Here is an 18,609-nt window from a genome sequence, read left to right on the forward strand (position 1 = left end):
AGTGTTGATAAAAATCCCTCAGCTTTTGTTTGTCTGGGAAAGCCCTTATTTCTCCTTCATATCTGAATGATAACTTTGTTGGATAGAGTATTCTTGGATGACAGTTTTTATCTTTCAGTACTTTGAGAATGTCATTCCACTCCCTCCTGGCCTGTTGAGTTTCTGCTGAGAAATCTGCTGATCCGCTAATAGGGATTCCTTTGTAGGTTGCATCCTTTTTTCACTGACTGCATTTAAAATTCTTTTCCATTGACTTTTGACAGTGTCTTGGAGAAGATCTTTTTGCATTGAGGTGATTAGGTGTTCTCTTAGCTTCATAGACTTGTATATCCAGTTCCTTCCCCAGGTTTGGGAAGTCCTCAGCTGTTATTTCTTTAAATAAACTCTCTGCTACCTTCTCTGTTTCTTCTTCTGGGATAACCATTACCCTAATGTTGCCCTTCCTAAAAGAGTCAGATAATGCTCATAAAATTTCCCCCTTTTTTATATCTTAATTCTTTTTCCTCTTCTACCTGTACCATCTCTAGATTTCTAAATTTGAGCTCAATAATTCTTTCTTCCATATGGTCTTCTCTATTTCCAGTGCTTTCTAGTGAATTCTCAATTTCATTTATTGAGTTCTTCAGCTTCAGAATTTGTTTGGTTCTTTTTTAGTTTCAGTCTCTTTGGTAAAGTATTCCTTCTGTTCATTAATTTTATTCCTGAGCTCATCGAACTGCCTTTCTGAGTTTTCTTGTAGCTTGTTATTTCTTCATGACAGCTATTTTGAATTCTCTATCAGTTAGATTGCAATATTCCATGACTTTAAGTTTGATTTCTGCTGAATTGTCATTTTGTTTTTGTGATACAGTGTTGCTGTGGTTCTTCATGGTGCTGGATAAGTTGTTCCTCAGCTGACACATCTGAAGTAGTGAACACCTTTCTTCTTTAGGTAAAAATAATTTTTTCTACTTGATTTTAATGAACCAACAAGTTATAAATTAGAAGCCTTTCTCTTTTTTTAAAAAAACATAAGACGCTGTTAGGAGATTTATTTATCACAAGGAAAAGATTTATCCAGCAAAAAAAATCTACTGAGACACAGCAGTTCCCCTTTCAGAGGTGCTGCAATAAAGAAGACAATAGCAATATCTTTACTGTTTAGGTTGATATAATTATTGGATGGGTGAAAGCAAGGAGCAAAAAATGTAAATTTCACACTCAGTGACCTAGTAATTTGTCAGTCATTTTTCTGCCTTAAACCTAATGCATCCTCTGGGACTGGGGCAGAGGATTCCAGAGAAATCGCACTCCTGGCCTGGCCATGCTCCAAATTCCACACCATCTTTTCTATTCCTTTCTTTCTTTTTTAAATTTTCATTGAGGTATAGTTGATTTACAATGTTGTATTAGTTTCAGTTATACAGCAAAGTGAATCAGTTATACATATACATATATCCATTCTTTTTTTAGATTCTTTTCCCATATAGGCCATTACAGCATATTGAGTAGAATTCCCTGTGCTATACAGTAAGTTATTATTAGTTGTCTATTTTATATATAGTAGTGAGTATATGTCAATCCCAATCTTCCAATTTATCCCTCCCCCCTTATCCCCTGTTAACCATGTTTGTTTTCTACATCTGTGACTCTATTTCTGTTTTGTAGCTAAGTTCATTTATACCCTTTTTTTAGATTCCACATATAAGTGGTATCATATGATATTTGTCTTTCTGTGTATGACTTACTTCACTCAGAACGACAATCTCTAGGTCCATCCATGTTGCTGCAAATGGCATTATTTTGTTCTTTTTTATGGCTGAGTAATATTCCATTGTATATATGTGCCACATCTTCTTTATCCATTCCTCTGTTGATGGACATTTAGGTTGCTTCCATGTCCTGGCTACTGTAAATAGCGTTGCAATGAACACTGGGGTGCATGTATCTTTTCAAATTATGGTTTTCTCTGGGTATATGCCCAGGAGTGGGATTGCTGGGTCATATGGTAGATCTACTTTTAGTTTTTGAAGGCACCTCCATGTTGTTCTCCATAGTGGCTGTACCACTTTACATTCCCATCAACAGTGTAGGAGGGTTCCCTTTTCTCCACACCCTCTCCAGCATTTACTGTTTGTAGATCTTTTGATCATGGCCATTCTGACCCGTGTGAGGTGATACCTCGTTGTAGTTTTGATTTGCATTTCTCTAATAATTAGTGATTTTTTAAAAGATTTATTTATTATTTATTTTATTTATTTTTGGCTGCATTGGGTCTTAGTTGCGGTACTTCAGGCTCTTCGTTGCAGCGCATGGGCTTCTCTCTAGTTTTCTCTTCTCTAGTTGTGGCGCACGGGTTCCAGAGTGCGTGGGGTCTGTAGTTTGGGGCCTGTAGGCTCTCTAGTTGAGTCATGTGAGCTCAGTAGTTGTGGCATGCGGGCTTAGCTGCCCCACGGCATATGGGATCTTAGTTCCCTGACCAGGCTTTGAACCTGTGTCCCCTGCGTTGTAAGGTGGATTCTTTACCACTGGACTACCAGGGAAGTCCCTAATTAGTGATGTTGAATATCTTTTCATGCGCTTTTTGGCCATTTGTATGTCTTCTTTGGAGAAATGTCTATTTAGATCTTCTGCCCATTTTTTGATTGGGTTGTTTGTTTTTTTGGTATTGAGTTGCATGAGCTATTTGTATATTTTGGAAATTAATCTCTTGTCGGCTGTTTCATTTGCAAATATTTTCTCCCATTTTAAGGGTTGTCTTTTTGCTTTGTTTATGGTTTCCTTTGCTGTGTAAAAGCTTTTAAGTTTAATTAGATCCCATTTGTTTATTTTTGTTTTTATTTTCATTAGTGTAGGAAGTGGATCAAAAAAGATCTTGCTGTGATTTATGTCAAAGAATGTTCTGCCTATGTTTTCCTCTAAGAGTTTTACAGTGTCCGGCCTTACATTTAGGTCTTTAATCCATTTTGAATTTATTTTTGTGTATGGTGTTAGGAAATGTTCTAGTTTCATTCTTTAGCATGTAGCTGTCCAGTTTTCCCAGCACCACTTACTGAAGAGGCTGTCTTTTCTCCATTGTAAATAGAAGCCTTTCTCTTATTTTCCAGTAGGTGACACTACAGCACATTGTTTCCTCTTACCTGCACTGCCTCTGGTTGTGTTTGAGTATTGGCACTTTCTACCCTCCGTGTCTACGTCAGAGGGGTCACCCAAAGCATTTGTTATCACTGCTTGTGCCTCTGGGGTTGTTGGTGCCTTGCTGTTTCTGGTGTTACTGATGTCACTGCCTGAGTACTAGGATGGTGGCCTCATTTGGGATCCTTGAGTCACAGGCTCTGCCACTGCAGGAGGAGCAGGAAGGCCGGGAGGAGGAACTGGGGTCATGTGTGCCGTTCCTTTTCTGGTGCTCCTGGGTTTCTGGGTTCACCCACTGCTGATGGAGGGTGGGGCGCCAGAGCTGTGGGTGGCTCTGAGCTGGAGGAACAGGGTCACAGGCCTTGTGCCACGGCTGCTCAGCTATCTGTGGCTGTGGGTACCAGTGCAAGTGGGAGGCCAGGGTCATGTGGGATGCCGCCCTCGCTGCTGCTGGGTTCTTCTGGACTGGGGTTCACCTGCTGCAGCCCAGGGGCCAAAATTGCAGGCACTGCCTATGCTGATCCTCCAGTTCCGCCTCTTCTATGGGTTCCATTCCACCTATCTTTACATGTACAGATGGGTGGAACTCTCCAGTGTCCTGGTGTGTTGGGCAAAGGCCCTTTTGTTGAGTTGTGGATGTTTTCCTGGTTGCAGATTGAAGGGGAGAGCCGAGAGAGCATCTCTTCCTGCTATGATGCTGACATCACTCCCCAATTTTAAATTTCTTACTGATTGATTTAATTTGTTTTAATGACTTAGGCAGTTACCCAAGTAACCACAGAGTTGGGAATAAAAATATCCCCAGCAGGGACAGAGAGGAAAACGAAGAAAAAGGCCAAATTTGTTTCCAGATTTAGTGTAAAGATTTTGAGATGCTTTTCTGCTTGAAAATTTTTTTTAAGTATTTTCTCTTAAATCTTTACTTACGCAAATTTTGTTCAATGCTTGAGGTAGAGTGGGCAAAAAATTTCCAACATAATCCAAGGAATAAACAAGAGCTTTTTTTTTTTTCTTAGAATTATATAAGATGAGATTCTGGCTCAATATCTAAAAATTAATTATTGTAGTTCTATTGTTGGGTATGTGTTCATGAACTTACAAGTAGAAAACAAAATTTTTGAGATTTAAAGGATTAATCCACAGAAAACTATGTATAATAAAAATTAAAGTATTTAAAAAATTCAAGACATATAAATAATGATGCCAATGATCCCTTCTCTGGGTCTGATTCTGTCCTGTTAACTTACTTAAGGAGAAAACTGTCAAGGGACCAAATAGTATATACTATACTATTTCATAATTTCAAATTAAATGCAAAAATTTATCTTACATCCAATTCTTATATAAGCTGATTGCTGTTATCTGCTTTATTTCAGTACTTACCTTAATTTGCTGTCCACTTTGCACCCAATTTAGTATCTGACATTGCAATTCTTGTATCTTGTAGTTGGTTTCAGGCTTTTTTTCCCTAATAAACTGTACAATCTCCAGTTGTCGCCAAATGTCATCCAAATAGGAGCCTAAAATGCTTCTGTAGATATCTTTTGCATTTGACAAATATCCTGTTAAAAACAAAAGTGGGAAAAAAAGCATGTCTTTTTGTTCTTTTAGAAACTGCATGGTAAAAACCTAAAAGGAAATAAGGGTCATAGCAGAGACAGTTAAATTTCCCTTTACTACTTTTCTGATTTTGATCAAAGATAGCAACTAATGAAAACCTTAAATTTAAGTGACGCTGAGAAATATGTAGCAAATGTCTATTTTTAAGCTACATAATACCAATATAACTGGATATACTCTACATATTCTCTGAATATTTCTCATCCTTTCCTGGCTTCTGGCTTGTTAAATGCTATTGCCTTCTTCCTAAATCCTAGAATCTACACTTACATGCAAGTCCTGTGGTAATGCATTTCACTGAGATTTTCTTGGTATGCTATCGATACAGCTTTGCACTTGATTTCTGGTTATTTATGTATATGACTTAACAACCTCACTAGTCTATAAGCTCTCATAATCCATGATATTTAAGCATAATTAATTTATGTAGCTGCTAAAACAGAAGTGCCTAAATTCAGACTCACTAAGAGCAATTTTAAACACAGAATCCTGAGACCTATCCTTGAAGGTTCAAATTCAAGAAATCTAGATTGAGTCCCAGGGATTCCTATGTGTAAAACTTCTCCCAGTGATTCTACTGCACAGTGAATTTTGTGAATTACTGAAGTAGAGCACCTGGCAGAGTAACTTATGTAGATCAGGTATTCAATGAATATCTGGACAATAAATACAATAATAAATCAAAAATTTAATGTTCATGTTCATATTTTTATACTATGTACATATTAATTCTAATTTTATTTTAATACAGCTAGAATGATGGGCAATTTAGAGACTGATTTATGTTCTTTCTGCTTACTAATCTCCAAACTTCCCACTGATTCTCCATACTGCCATTAGATGTAACCTTCTGAAAGACAAACCTAATCCAGTAGCTTTCCTGTTTCAGTGGTTCCCTATTATTTACAGAGTAGTGACTGAATTCTTTTGTGTAGCTTAAAAGGCTTTTCATGATTTGGCTCTTTCTTACTTCTTCAGGCTTAGCTCTCTTTGCTTTCCACCTTGTACTCTTCAATTTAGCCACATGGAACCGTTTGTCATACACCCACTAAGTCATTCTTCTGGGCTCTTAATTCTGCCTACAATACCCTTTCGTACTTTATTTACTTGGCAAACTCCTACTTATTTTAAAAAAAATTCAGCTTGAAAGGCTAACAGTCACCATCCTTTGTGCCATTACTATGTATCTTTACTACAGTACCCATTACACAATACTGAATTTATTTCTGGGTTAAAGCCCAGAAGTGAAACTCTATACTTTAAACCTTGAAACTAATTACCTTGCTAGTTTGGGAGAAGAAGCAAATTGGAAGCTGGGAGAAAATACAGAATTCTGGGTCCAGGGTAGGCAGCCAGACCCACATGGACCTTTCTTCCTCTGTCACTATTCACAAAGAAAGAAAGGAGGACAACCTAACTTGCTCTTTGATTTTGAGAGGTTTAGAGGAGTGAGAAAGCCTTCTACTAAAAATGTCCAAGGCAGCAAGGTTACTCATTATGGCTTGGTACCCAGGGTTTAAGAAGTTATGTTTTCCAACAAGGATTTTACTTTTATAAGTGTTCCTCAAGGTAGCCAAATAATAATGCCAAAGTGTGATTTAGTAAAGGCATTTCTTTGAGGAACGGAAACAATTCAGTTCAAGTATATAGCTCTCAATGGTCTCACTTAATCCTAGGGTAAAATGTAGAATACTTAAAGGTGAACATACTTTAAGCAATCCTCCATAAATATTATTTCTCTAATTCAAGATTTTGATAAGTATTGAGCACGAGTGAGTCACAACTGTACTCTCCCTGGGAATCCAAATATTCTAGATTCTGATATTCTGCCTTACTATTATGCTTTTATAGTTAGCTTAGTTGTTGTCTGACAATCTTCTATGGCAGCTGAAAATTATAATGAAGACAGGTGGCTAAACAGAAGCATGTGACACTACACCATTATACTAGCTACAGATACTGTAAACTAGGGCTATAGTTGTCTGGGAATGGAGACAAGACAACTTCATTCAGCATCAACACTCAAATGCTTTAATTGGAGAAGAAAGGAAAAGCACCATGTTGGGCTTTCTAAAGGTAGCTGTAACTTAGTTACAATACCTGGCCAGATAATACTAATATAATACTTGGCCAAGTGTTACAACTCCCAGTGATGTAGAGGGAGTACAATTGTAACTCGCTGCTGCCCAGTACTTATCCAAACCTTGGATTAGAGAAATAATATTTGTCTGAGTCACAGATAAGAGAAAATGTCTGGGTCATAGATCAGAGAAAAATTATTTTCACTTTGTATATAATGGGTTCTAGAAACTTTAAATTATAAAACATAATCCTAAAAATATACCATTACTAAACAAGTCTAAACAACCTGCAATAAGGGGCCTAAAACAGTAATGCAGTAAGACAGATACTTTAGGGATTTTAATAGTTTAGAAAAAATTTCCAAAATCTTTAAAATTTTCAACACACTCAAAATAGTTTGATTTTTAATACTCAAGTAATTCATATCCTAACTTACATGCACAACTAAAAAAGAAATTGCAGAAGATCTTGCTATATAGCTATATTGCATCTAGCAAAGATTCGAAGCCACAGATATTCAATGAGGACCTAAAATGTACATGTCTAAGTGTCATCTTACATTAAAAAGCAGTGCATAATAAAAAGAAACGAAATTGAGTTATTTGTAGCGAGGTAGATGGACCTAGAGACTGTCATACAGAGTGAAGTAAGTCAGAAAGAGAAAAACAAATACCGTATGCTAACACATATAGATGGAATCTAAAAAAAAAAAATGGTTCTGATGAACCTAGGGGCAGGACAGGAATAAAGACGCAGATGTAGAGAATGGACTTGAGGACACGGGAAGGGGGAAGGGTAAGCTGGGACGAAGTGAGAGAATGGCATGGACATATATATACTACCAAATGTAAAATAGATAGCTAGTGGGAAGCAGCCACATAGCACAGGGAGATCAGCTTGGTGCTTTGTGACCACCTAGAACGGTGGGATAGGGAGGGTGTGAGGGAGACGCAAGAGGGAGGAGATATGGGGATATATGTATATGTATAGCTGATTCACTTTGTTGTACAACAGAAACTAACACACCATTGTAAAGCAATTATACTCCAATAAAGATGTTTTAAAAAATGCAGTGCATAATAATGATTACACAGTCAAATCCCTTAAGGCCATTAGGAGTCTGTAATTCAGGCCTAGAATAGAGAATCCTACACCTATTTTTCTAGGTGATGATTGTTGTTACAGAAAATTTCTTTTAATGAATATAAGTAGAATAAAATATATATTCCATTATAATTATGTCAATATATATATAATGTTTAATGCAGAAGGAATAAAAACTACATAATTTCTTACAAAGCGCATCTTTTTCAGAAAAGTAAACGTTACTTCAGACAAAATATTTCAATAAGAAGAAAAGGGGAAATAAAAAATTTTCACACCAACCCAATGCTGTGTCCAAGCTACATGTTAAAAGGACATCTCTAATTGTTACCAAAAGGTGTAAGAGGGCAGCACACTTGAATGTCATTTCTCTTTCAACATTTTTACCTAGGTAAGCAAAAACATAATTTAAAGACAGAATATACATTAGAATTTTAGAATATATATCAGAATGCTTAACAATAATAGATAACATTTATTATTGAGTGCTTACTATGTGCCAACCTGTATATAATCTGTTTATTTCATTGAATCTATAACAATAACCCTATCAGACAAGTTTACTATGATCTTGATTTTATGGATGAGAAAACAGTCTTAACGAGGTTAGGTAACTGCCCAAGGTCAATTTGTGAATAAATGATGGAGCTGGCATTCCAACCCCTACAGCTAACCTTAGAGTTCATACTTTGCTGCTTCCAAAGAATGTTCAATTATTTCTACTCTTGGTGGGAAGAAGGACAATGATTCCCAGTTATGAAACAAGAAGAAAATTAAACTCATAACTTGCCAACTGGTTTAGATAAAGGTGGAGGATCATAACGTAAAGCAATATCTTGAAATGGAGGTAGACACCTGGGAATATTTGTCCAAAGATATGACTCAAACAAAAGAGGTACTTATAGGGACAAGACAATTATCTAATTAATACGTTCCATGTAGTTCCAGAGCTTATTGAAGATGATAGATCGGATTTTACTGCATGCAAAAGTGGGGCCAAGAAGACCGGATTCCAGGCCTAATTTAACCAGAGAAGCTCTACTTCTCTCTGTTTTATATAGTGGGATGTCATGTAATATTTATTGAACAAAGAGTTCTGCTAAAAAGTATATGTATAGCTCATTCACTTTGTTATAAAGCAGAAACTAACACACCATTGTAAAGCAATTATACTCCAATAAAGATGTTAAAAAAAAAGTATGAAAACTATTGATTTAAGCAATGAAGATCAAAGCAAATAATCAGTGGTCACTGGGAATCAAGGAGCAACAGAAAAACCAGTTATGGGTAGTATCTCCCTGGAAGGACTTGTGTAAACAAGTCAATCATGACCAGGAAGGGAAAAGAGAGCAGAGAAACCAAATTTGGTATCATTTTGTTCTGTCTTTAGGAAAACATTTCTTACAGTGCAGATCCGCAGCTGATGAATTCTTTCAGCTTTTGTATGTCTGAAAACATCTCTATTTCCCCTTTGTTTTTGTAATGTATTTTTGCCTAGTACAGAAAACTAGGTTGGTGGTTTTTTCTTTCAGGTATTTTAAAGATGTTATTCCACTGTCTTTTCACTTGCACTATTTCTGACAAGAAATTTGATGTCAACCTTGTCATTGTTTCTCTTTTGCAGCATATATTTTTTTCCTTCTGGCTGCTCCTACAATTTTCTCTTTATCACTGGTTTTAAGCAACTTGATTATAATATGCCTTGGTGTAGCTTTATTATGCTTCTTGTGCTTAGGGTTCATTGAGTTTCTTGGATCTGTGGGTTTGTAGTTTTCACTGAGTTTGGCAAGATTTCAGTCATTATTTCTTCAAATATTTTATCTGTTTACCCCCTTTTGCCTCTCCTTTGAGAACTCTAATGCTAGTATATAAGGCTATTTGAAGTTGTTTCACAGCCCGCTATGCTCTTTTCTTTCCTTCTTTTTTATTCTTTTATCCACCTGGGTTTTATTTTAGGTAGTTTCTATTGCTATGCTTACAAGTTAGCTAGTTTTTTCTCCTGCAATATTTAATCTGCCATTAACTTCATCCAGTGTATTTTTCATCTCATGCATTGTAGTTTATTCTCTAAAACTATGATTTGCATCTCTTTTATGTCTCTAGCTTATTGAATGTATGGAATACAGTTATAATAAGTTTCAGTGTCCTCTCTGATAATACTAACATCTTTGTCAGCTCTGAGTTTGTTTTGATTGATTATTCTCCTTATGGGCTGTGGTTTCCTGTCTCTTGTTATGCTTGACAATCTTTGATCAGATGTCAAACATTGTGAATTTTACCTTGTTAGTGCTAAATATTTTCGTATCCATATAAATAGTCTTAAGCTTTGTTCTGGGATGCAGTTAAGTTCCTTGGAAATAGTTTGATAACTTTGAGTCTTGCTTTTATGATTTTTTTAGGCAGGTCCAGAGCAGTGCTAAATCTAGGGATAATTATTCCCCACCACTGAGACAAGACTTCTCTAAGTATGATGATCAATACTCTATGAATTATGAGTTTTTCTAGTCTGGCTGGTGGGAACAGACATTATTTCCTGCCCCGTGTGAATTCAGAGTACTATTCCCTCTAATCCTTTCAGATGGTTTGTTTCCCAACCTCTGGTAGTTTAGTTCCTCACATATACATTTATTTTTTTTGAGATGGCTGTTCTTTTTTTCTTTTTTCCATATTCTTTTCCATTATGGTTTATCACAGGATATTGAATATAGTTTCCTGTGCTATACATTAGGACCTTGTTGTTTATCCATTCTCTATATTATAGTTTGCATCTGCTAATCCCAAATTCCTAATCCATCCTTCCCCCACCCCACCCCCTTGGCAGCCACAAGTCTGTTCTCTATGTCTGTGAGTCTGTTTCTGTTTCATAGATAAGTTCATTTGTGTTATATTTTAGATTCCACATATAAGTGATATCATATGGTGCTTGTCTTTCTCTGTCTGACTTACTTTAATTAGTATGATAATCTCTAGGTCCATCCATGCTGCTGCAAATGGCATTATTTCATTCTTTTTTATGGCTGAGTAGTATTCGATTGTATATATGTACCACATCTTTTTTTTTTATAAATTTATTTATTTATTTATTTATTTTTGGCTGTGTTGGGTCTTTGTTTCTGTGCGAGGACTTTCTCTAGTTGTGGCAAGCGGGGGCCACTCTTCATCGTGGTGCGCGGGCCTTTCACTGTCAAGGCCTCTCTTGTTGCGGAGCACAGGCTCCAGACACACAGGCTCAGTAGTTGTGGCTCATGGGCCTAGTTACTCCGCAGCATGTGGGATCCTCCCCGATGAGGGCTCGAACCCGTGTCCCCTGCATTGGCAGGCAGACTCTCAACCACTGCGCCACCAGGGAAGCCCTGTACCACATCTTCTTTATCCATTCATCTGTCAGTGGGCATTTAGGTTGTTTCTATGTTTTGGCTATTGTTCTCACATATACTCTTTGATCAGTACTCTGCTGAATACTTCAGGGAGACTTTCTGCAAATTTCTAGGACTCTCCTTGTGAAGCTCTCTGCTCTCTAACCTTCTATCCTTTTTTAAAAAAAATTATTTATTTTAATTTATTTATTTTTGGCTGCGTTGGGTCTTCGTTGCTGTGCACAGGATTTCTCTAGTTGTGGCGAGCGGGGGCCACTCTTCACTGCGGTGTGCAGGCTTCTCATCGCAGTGGCTTCCCTTGTTGCAGAGCATGGGCTCTAGGTGCACAGGCTTCATTAGTTGTAGCATGCGGGCTCAGTAGTTGTGGCTCGTGGGCACAGTAGTTGTGGCTTGCAGGCTCTAGAGCTCAGGCTCAGTAGTTGTGGCACACGGGCTTAGTTGCTCCGCGGCATGTGGGATCTTCCCAGACCAGGGCTCAAACCCATGTCCCCTGCATTGGCAGGCGGATTCTTAACCACTGTGACACCAGGGAAGCCCCTAACCTTCTATCCTTTGAACTTTAGCTGCCTTGGTCTCCCTGGACTCTTAGCTCTGCTTCTTCAACTCAGATTGTCCACTGAGCTCTGCCTCTGGTACCTCTCCCTGTGCCATGGCCTGGCATTTCTTTCAAGGCAGTAAGCTAGGGCAATGGTAGGGCTCACCTCACTTGTTTCCCATCTCAGGAATCATTGTGCTTTGTTGCCTGATGTCTAGGATCTTAAAAACTGGTTTCATCTATTTTGTCTTTGTCTTTTTGTTTGTTTGTTGTTGTTATTTCTGGAAGGAGGGTAAATTCAATCCCTGTTACTCCATTTTGGCCAGAAGCAAAAGTCCAGGATTGACTTTAATCAATTTACTTTTTGACCTCCCCCCACCTTTTTGGGAGGGACCTAAGTGGTTCAGATGCTAACAATAATAGGGTTAATTTGGTTTCTGCAATAGGAATCTGTCAAGTAATATATATGTCAACTAGGAGCTTTACTGAGAAGCAATGCCAGATGATACAGGTTTCCCCCACTATCTGAAAATAGAGAGTTCCTATGAAACCTTCTGTAAGCTGAAATGGAGTAAAGAAGCAAATACCTTTTTTCATAAAAACGAAAATCCTCTTTGATTTCTTTCAGTTAGTGAAAACAGATATTAATGTAGGTCTTCATAAAATCAAAGTGACATAAAGCAAACATGAAAAGCAGGCGACACTTGTATTTCTTACCTTTTTATCCTTGCTTAGCTGATATTCCAGCATTGGTCTGTGGGTGCCATATGCTGAATTACAGTTATGCCTCCATCTATGACTAATTTCTGCATTTTCTAATAATCCATAAATTTATATCCTTTAAAATAATGTGACTTTTATTTGTACTCACCTTGGTGAATGGCATCACTTATTACTTTTTCTTGTTCTTTTAAGAGGAACCTTGTTTGGTCAAAAATGACAGTGTCAAATTTCCAGGTAGCAGCAGGAAGAGCACAGAGACATACAAGTTTTTTTAAGATAGGAGAAGCTGCTGCTTCTAGGAGACAGTATGCTTGGCACTGGCTATCTGCAAAAATAAAAGCATTAAAGGCAGTGTTTTTATAAGGATGGTATGTTCTTTTTGACAAATCAATCATACATGTTACTTCATGGAAACCTGAACTCAATCCAAATTCTTTTCTGAGTTAAAAATCATGAGATTCTATACAGGCTTATTTTAGGATATTTATTCTAAATAAACTAGTAAAAACAAAACAAAAAAACCCTCTGTAGAATTAATATAATTTTATGGCTATCTTGTTTATTAGAAAGGATTTATTCAGTGACTAATTTGGCAGGGCAACTATAAGGAAGAGAATCACATAATTTTTTTCTTTTCCCTCCACTATTAGCTTACAACCTTAAGATGAACACATTTATAACAATGACAAATTGTTTTTAGTTTTCACTAGAATATCAATATTTAAAGATCTGCATTGTCATCTAAAGGTCATAAATGAAATTTAGCCAAAAGAATGAAATAATATTCAAGAACTAGTGTCATATTTCCTTATCGATTTTAATAGTGAGCATGATGTTCTTAAGCAGGCTGTTCTTTAGGGGTCAATGTAAAGAATATTTTTCTTTACAGCAGAACAAATAATTTTAATTGGTATAGGAATCAATAATAACTTATTTACACCACCTTGATGGTGGGTAAGAGAACAGAGAGAGCAACCATCAACAGTTCATTTTTCCAGACTGGGAAGAAAAGTCTGAGTGAGGAGTTGCAGTTTGCTGTTCTCTGATGCATGTAGGGAAGCAGCAGTTTAAATGAAGGAAGAAATAACACTTAGTGGACTGGAATAGGGCGATGGGGAGGGAGGGGCAGAGGCAGTGAATAAGGCACTCCAGGTTTGGAAATAATCTGAAAGTAGGACTGGAATGAAGAAATATCTGAAACAAGTGAAGAAAATTACATGGAAAATAAGGTGTGTCCTAGATACCCAGGAAAGGGCTTTCAAATTTACTTAATTTGAATGCATTTAAAAAGCATAATGCATACCTGATGCTTGAATTTCAATGACATTATCTGCTCTCCTTTCCTGATTTGCTTTCTCTACTGTTTTATTAGCACAAACAATAGGATTTTCTTCTTGAAGAGTTAAAGAACGTTCTTCTTTGTCTTGAAGTTCTAATAAAAATATTAATTTGCATTGTTCAGGGAAACTTAATGTTGATTAAAATGCTCTCTTGTAATATGATCATAATTGTTAAAATTCTCTGAAATGCATCAGTATTAAATTGATCAACTGTTCAGGTCAATGGACTTATTGTGCTGGATAGGAAGCTGAATGGTAATAAAGGAAGGAACTCAGATCAGTGTTTCAATCCCAGTTCTGACACTAGCCTCAGTTTCCTCATATGTAAAATATTGATTAATATACCTACTTCGAATATTGTTATAAGGTGTTATAAACACCAAGGATGATTCCTGACACCTAAAAGCCACATACTGTTCTACTTCATTTCTCTGTGACTGTCCACGGACCCTTCCTCTGTTACTAATTCTCTCCTATGCCCCAAACCCTACCTGTCTCCATCCTTTCTTAATAAGGTCATTTCTTACTACTTACCCTTTAGCTCTCAGGCATTTTCTACAGGAAGCTTTATATAACTGCCCACTCTACTTCCACGCCAGCAAAGTGCCTCTCCTTTTTGTTTCCTCAGCACTCGGCATAGTCTCCTGGCACTGACAATGTTGTATGGAAATTATCTGCATGTCTGGTCCACTCTATTACACTGTAAGCTTCTCAAGGTCAGCAACGTTATCATGTTTATCTCTGATATGTGATTTAGTGCCTGGTACACAATGTTCAATAACTGTAGTTTTCTTCCTTCGTTTGTAAGTATTGTAGAGGATTAAAAAATATATATATATATGTAATTTATTTATGATTAGAGTTATATTAACTAGATTGCAATGTTGTCCATTAATAATATGATTACAAGATAATTTTAGAAAAACATTGCCATCTTGAAACGTTTGAATATATGAGCTTTAAATACACAGTGAAAAAAAAACAGAGTGAAATATCCTAAACTAGCTTTTTATTATTTTCAAGTATATTTTTTATTAACTATAAATAATTTAAATAGCTATGATTAAATACTACAAATTATTGGAGTTTTTGAGGGGGCCTAATAAGTTGTAGCATTCTTTCTCACCCTTGTATCAACTATAAAATAAGACAAGAAGTAAAATATATATCAAAATATTACCTCTGTTACTAATAAAAACTAAGTTGGAGAAAGGAGCTTAGTTTGAGAGTCAAAAGAGCTTGTTAATTAAACAACAGAATTAGAGTTACCTACCCTGCCCCAGACTATACTGGACTGGGCCAGGATTCTGCACTGTTGGGGAACTGCTTGGGAAAGATTCATGACATAGAGAAGCAGAGGAGAATGCCTGTTACTTGTGAGGCAGCTCATTCCTGCAAGCTTATGCCCAATTTATTCTTTTTCAAATTTACAATACAGATAATTAATTCCAGTTCCTCTGGGGAGAACACATTAAAGGGCAAAGAGGCCAGGAACATAATACTAATAGAGGAAACATCAGGAGTACAGAGCATTCCCACCTAACATCAGTATTCCTTTCATTGTTTAATTAATGGCTAACTTTTAAAATAAGAAAATATTCTTTTTATCTTTTTCTCCTTTCTTGTTGCTTTCTCTCATTTTCTGTTGCCAATATACCTTGTTACAAGACATCATCACAAGTATGACAACCAGAAAAGGATGTCAGAGCTAATTTTGGATTGGTTTCCTTTTTTTTTTTTGTTTTCTGGCCTCAAATATGAATAGAATCTGAAAACATTCACAAACCTGAAAACAACAAATCTTTAAAAAATTCCTATTTATGCATCACATTCATAAGATAATTCTTTATATTTTGCTCATTCTTTCATGTAGAAATTATGCTCTGAATTATGGTGCAAATTGGTTAGAAAGATCTGTTACATATAGAATTGTCACCTAGCAAGGTAAGTTATAATGTGGTCAAACAAATACATGAAAAGAAACTTTATGACAAATATATATAAACATAAAGGGTCACAAAATTCTGAGATCTTTAAATACTTTTCTGAATTTTTGTTGAATTTTTCATTGTGAAAATGCACTGATTGACAAAGTAATATAACTTTATATAGATCTATAAAAGGCTGTCATATCATGCTGCACACAAAGAACAAGCATTCTTTTCTGCTTTTCTATGTCATGACTTTTTCCCAAGCAACTCCCCAACCATGGGGAATCCTGGCCCAGTCCAGCATAGTCTGGGTCTGGGTAGGTACTCTGCCCAATTCTGGTGTTTAGTTAGCAAGCTCATTGGACTCTCAAACTAATTTTTGGTATATATTTTACTTCTTGTCTTATTTTACAGTTTATTCAGGGGCAAGACCTTGTGTACATTAACAGTATCAATACATAGGACAGTAAGACCTAAGTATACTCTAACTCTCACAAATAAATATTTTTGTACTTACTTCATTTGGGTAATCTGTGTCAAACACATTCTAGAATGCTAGAATTCTAGAATTTTTTTTTTACCAGAAGTGAAATGATATGACGCATTATACTACTTTGATATGTTTATAAGCGATGAATGTAAAACAGTTACAACTCAAACAGAAACTCTTTGATAAAGTTAAAAAGAGTAATAGGCAATCAAACAGGCAAAAGGTTCTTAAGTACACATTAAAATACAAGTTAAAATATGGAGGTAGAACTGTGAGCTAAAAGAGAAAAAAGAATGGCAGAATGATCAGCAAAAGTTAGAAATGTTATGAATCTGTATGACCAAGTTGTAGAAAGTGAGTTTTTACAAATAGTAAACTTAAAAGTTTTTTCTTAAAAGTTCAAATGCACTTTAAAATTTTTTGGAAAATACATATCTACATCTGTATATCCCATATCTATCTCCGTATATAATGTGTCATGAATCAATGACATTTTCTTTGACTTTGAAGAATAATGTGTTTTATCTGAAGAGCTTTATTTCTTTACCTTCTATAATAAATTATACATTTAGTCCTTGAAGCTATCATACCTACACCAAAATATTACTAAATTACTCACCATCTTTTCCATCACTGTCTGTGACTTCAGTCTTTGAGGTGCAAGTCTTATACTTATTTCGCAGCATAATAAAGTCATTCAAAAGGTCCAAATTATTCTCCTGTTTTTTACCACGTTTAAAAGATGCTTCTTCAATTTTGGAAGAGGAAGATGATTCAGTAGATGGTACTGTGCTGTCAAGTTCCAAGTAATCTTTATTTTCTTTAGTTCGGATTATTCTATAACCTAGTTCTAGGTCATTCTTTGGTTTTTCTTCTTTTTGTGGTCTTTCAACAGCGACATATTCATCAGAAAAACACGAGTCTGTTACTTCTTTTGCCAGAGGTGGAGTCTTTTGTGAAGGTGATAAATGATCATTTGTAGATATCTCAATAAGTTTAATAGGTGAGGAACAACTTTTATGTTCTAGCCATGCTGAAAACAGAAAATGAAAATATCCAATGACTTTCATGCCTAAATGAATGTTCTACTAGGGTATTAAGATAACCTTTAGTTCTGGGTTCTTATTAATATAATTCGATCCTTACGAGTACTTTGTTTACTGCTTTTAAAATCAATTTTTGGTCTGAATAAAATAATTTTTTAAAGGATTAAAATTCAGCACCTCTTTTTCCTACTACTGGAGCTAAGGTTACTGAGCAAAGAAAGAATTCCAGACTACTGTCAATAGTTTAACAACAAGTCATAGCCTTGGAGCTATCAGACCTACAGTTATTCTAAGGGTCAAAAACTTACATACAAAGCAAGCCACAGACCAGAAGAAAATACTTGTAATACATATACTTTAAAAAAGACTGTATCCAAAATATATAAAGAACTGTTATAACTTAATATTTTAAAAGAAAGTCAATTAAAAATTTGACAAAATATTTGATCAATACTTCATATAAGATATGCATGTGCTGCAATATGGATGAATCTTGAAAACATGCTAAATGAAAGCAGTCACGAAAGACCACATATTGTATGATTCCATTTCTATGGCACATACAGAAGAGACAAATCTATAAAGACAGAGAATGGGAGTGACTGCTAATGGGTACAAGATTCCTTTTGGGGGAGGATTAAAATCTCCTAAAATTGATTGTGGTGATGATTATACCTCTCTGTGAATATAATAACTTTGAATGGTAATTCAATGGTTTTTAGTGTATTCACAGAGAGGTATATACTTTTAATGGGTGAATTATACAGTATGTGAATTACATGTCCATAAAGCTATTAAATATTTTTTAAAAGAAGGTATAAATAGAGCCAATGAGCTTGTAAAAAGATGGTCATCATCATTAATTATCAGGAAAATACAAATTAAAACCACAATGAGATACCACAACATACCCATCAGAAGGGCTAAAATTTAAGATTTTCAATGCCAAGAGTTGGCAAGGATATAGAGTAACTGAAACCCTCACACATTGCTGGTGTAAATGTAAAACAGAGCAACCACTTCGGAAAAAAGTAGTTTCTTAAAGAGTTAAACAAACACCTACCATAAAACCTAACAGTTATACTCCTAGATATTCACTGAAGAGAAATGACAACAAATGTCCACAAAAAGACTTCTACAAGAATATTCATAGCAGTTTTACTCATTACAGTAAAAAACTAGAAAAAAATCCAGGAGAGTTGATAAACAAACCTTGGTACATCCATATAATGAAAAATTCCTCAGTA

General features: G+C 35.8%; 1 protein-coding gene across 2 annotated transcripts in view; it reads right to left on the bottom strand.

Moving 5' to 3' along the window:
• SHOC1 (shortage in chiasmata 1) overlaps positions 1-18,609 on the bottom strand; it is an 87,189-nt gene that overhangs the window by 36,419 nt on the left and 32,161 nt on the right. Inside the window, exons 10-14 of one of the 2 annotated variants that reach the window (XM_082404263.1) lie at positions 16,936-17,349; positions 13,859-13,987; positions 12,704-12,880; positions 8,203-8,307; positions 4,498-4,676 (exon numbers count right to left, since the gene is read on the bottom strand). In XM_082404263.1, coding sequence (XP_082260389.1) covers positions 4,498-4,676; positions 8,203-8,307; positions 12,704-12,880; positions 13,859-13,987; positions 16,936-17,349 — 1,004 coding nt within the window. The remainder of the gene's footprint in view (positions 1-4,497; positions 4,677-8,202; positions 8,308-12,703; positions 12,881-13,858; positions 13,988-16,935; positions 17,350-18,609) is intronic. The other variant, XM_082404262.1, reaches the window with a different exon arrangement.

Source organism: Balaenoptera borealis (genome assembly GCF_965194805.1).
Source record: "Balaenoptera borealis genome assembly, chromosome: 8".
In the NCBI taxonomy this organism is placed as follows: Eukaryota; Metazoa; Chordata; class Mammalia; order Artiodactyla; family Balaenopteridae; genus Balaenoptera; species Balaenoptera borealis.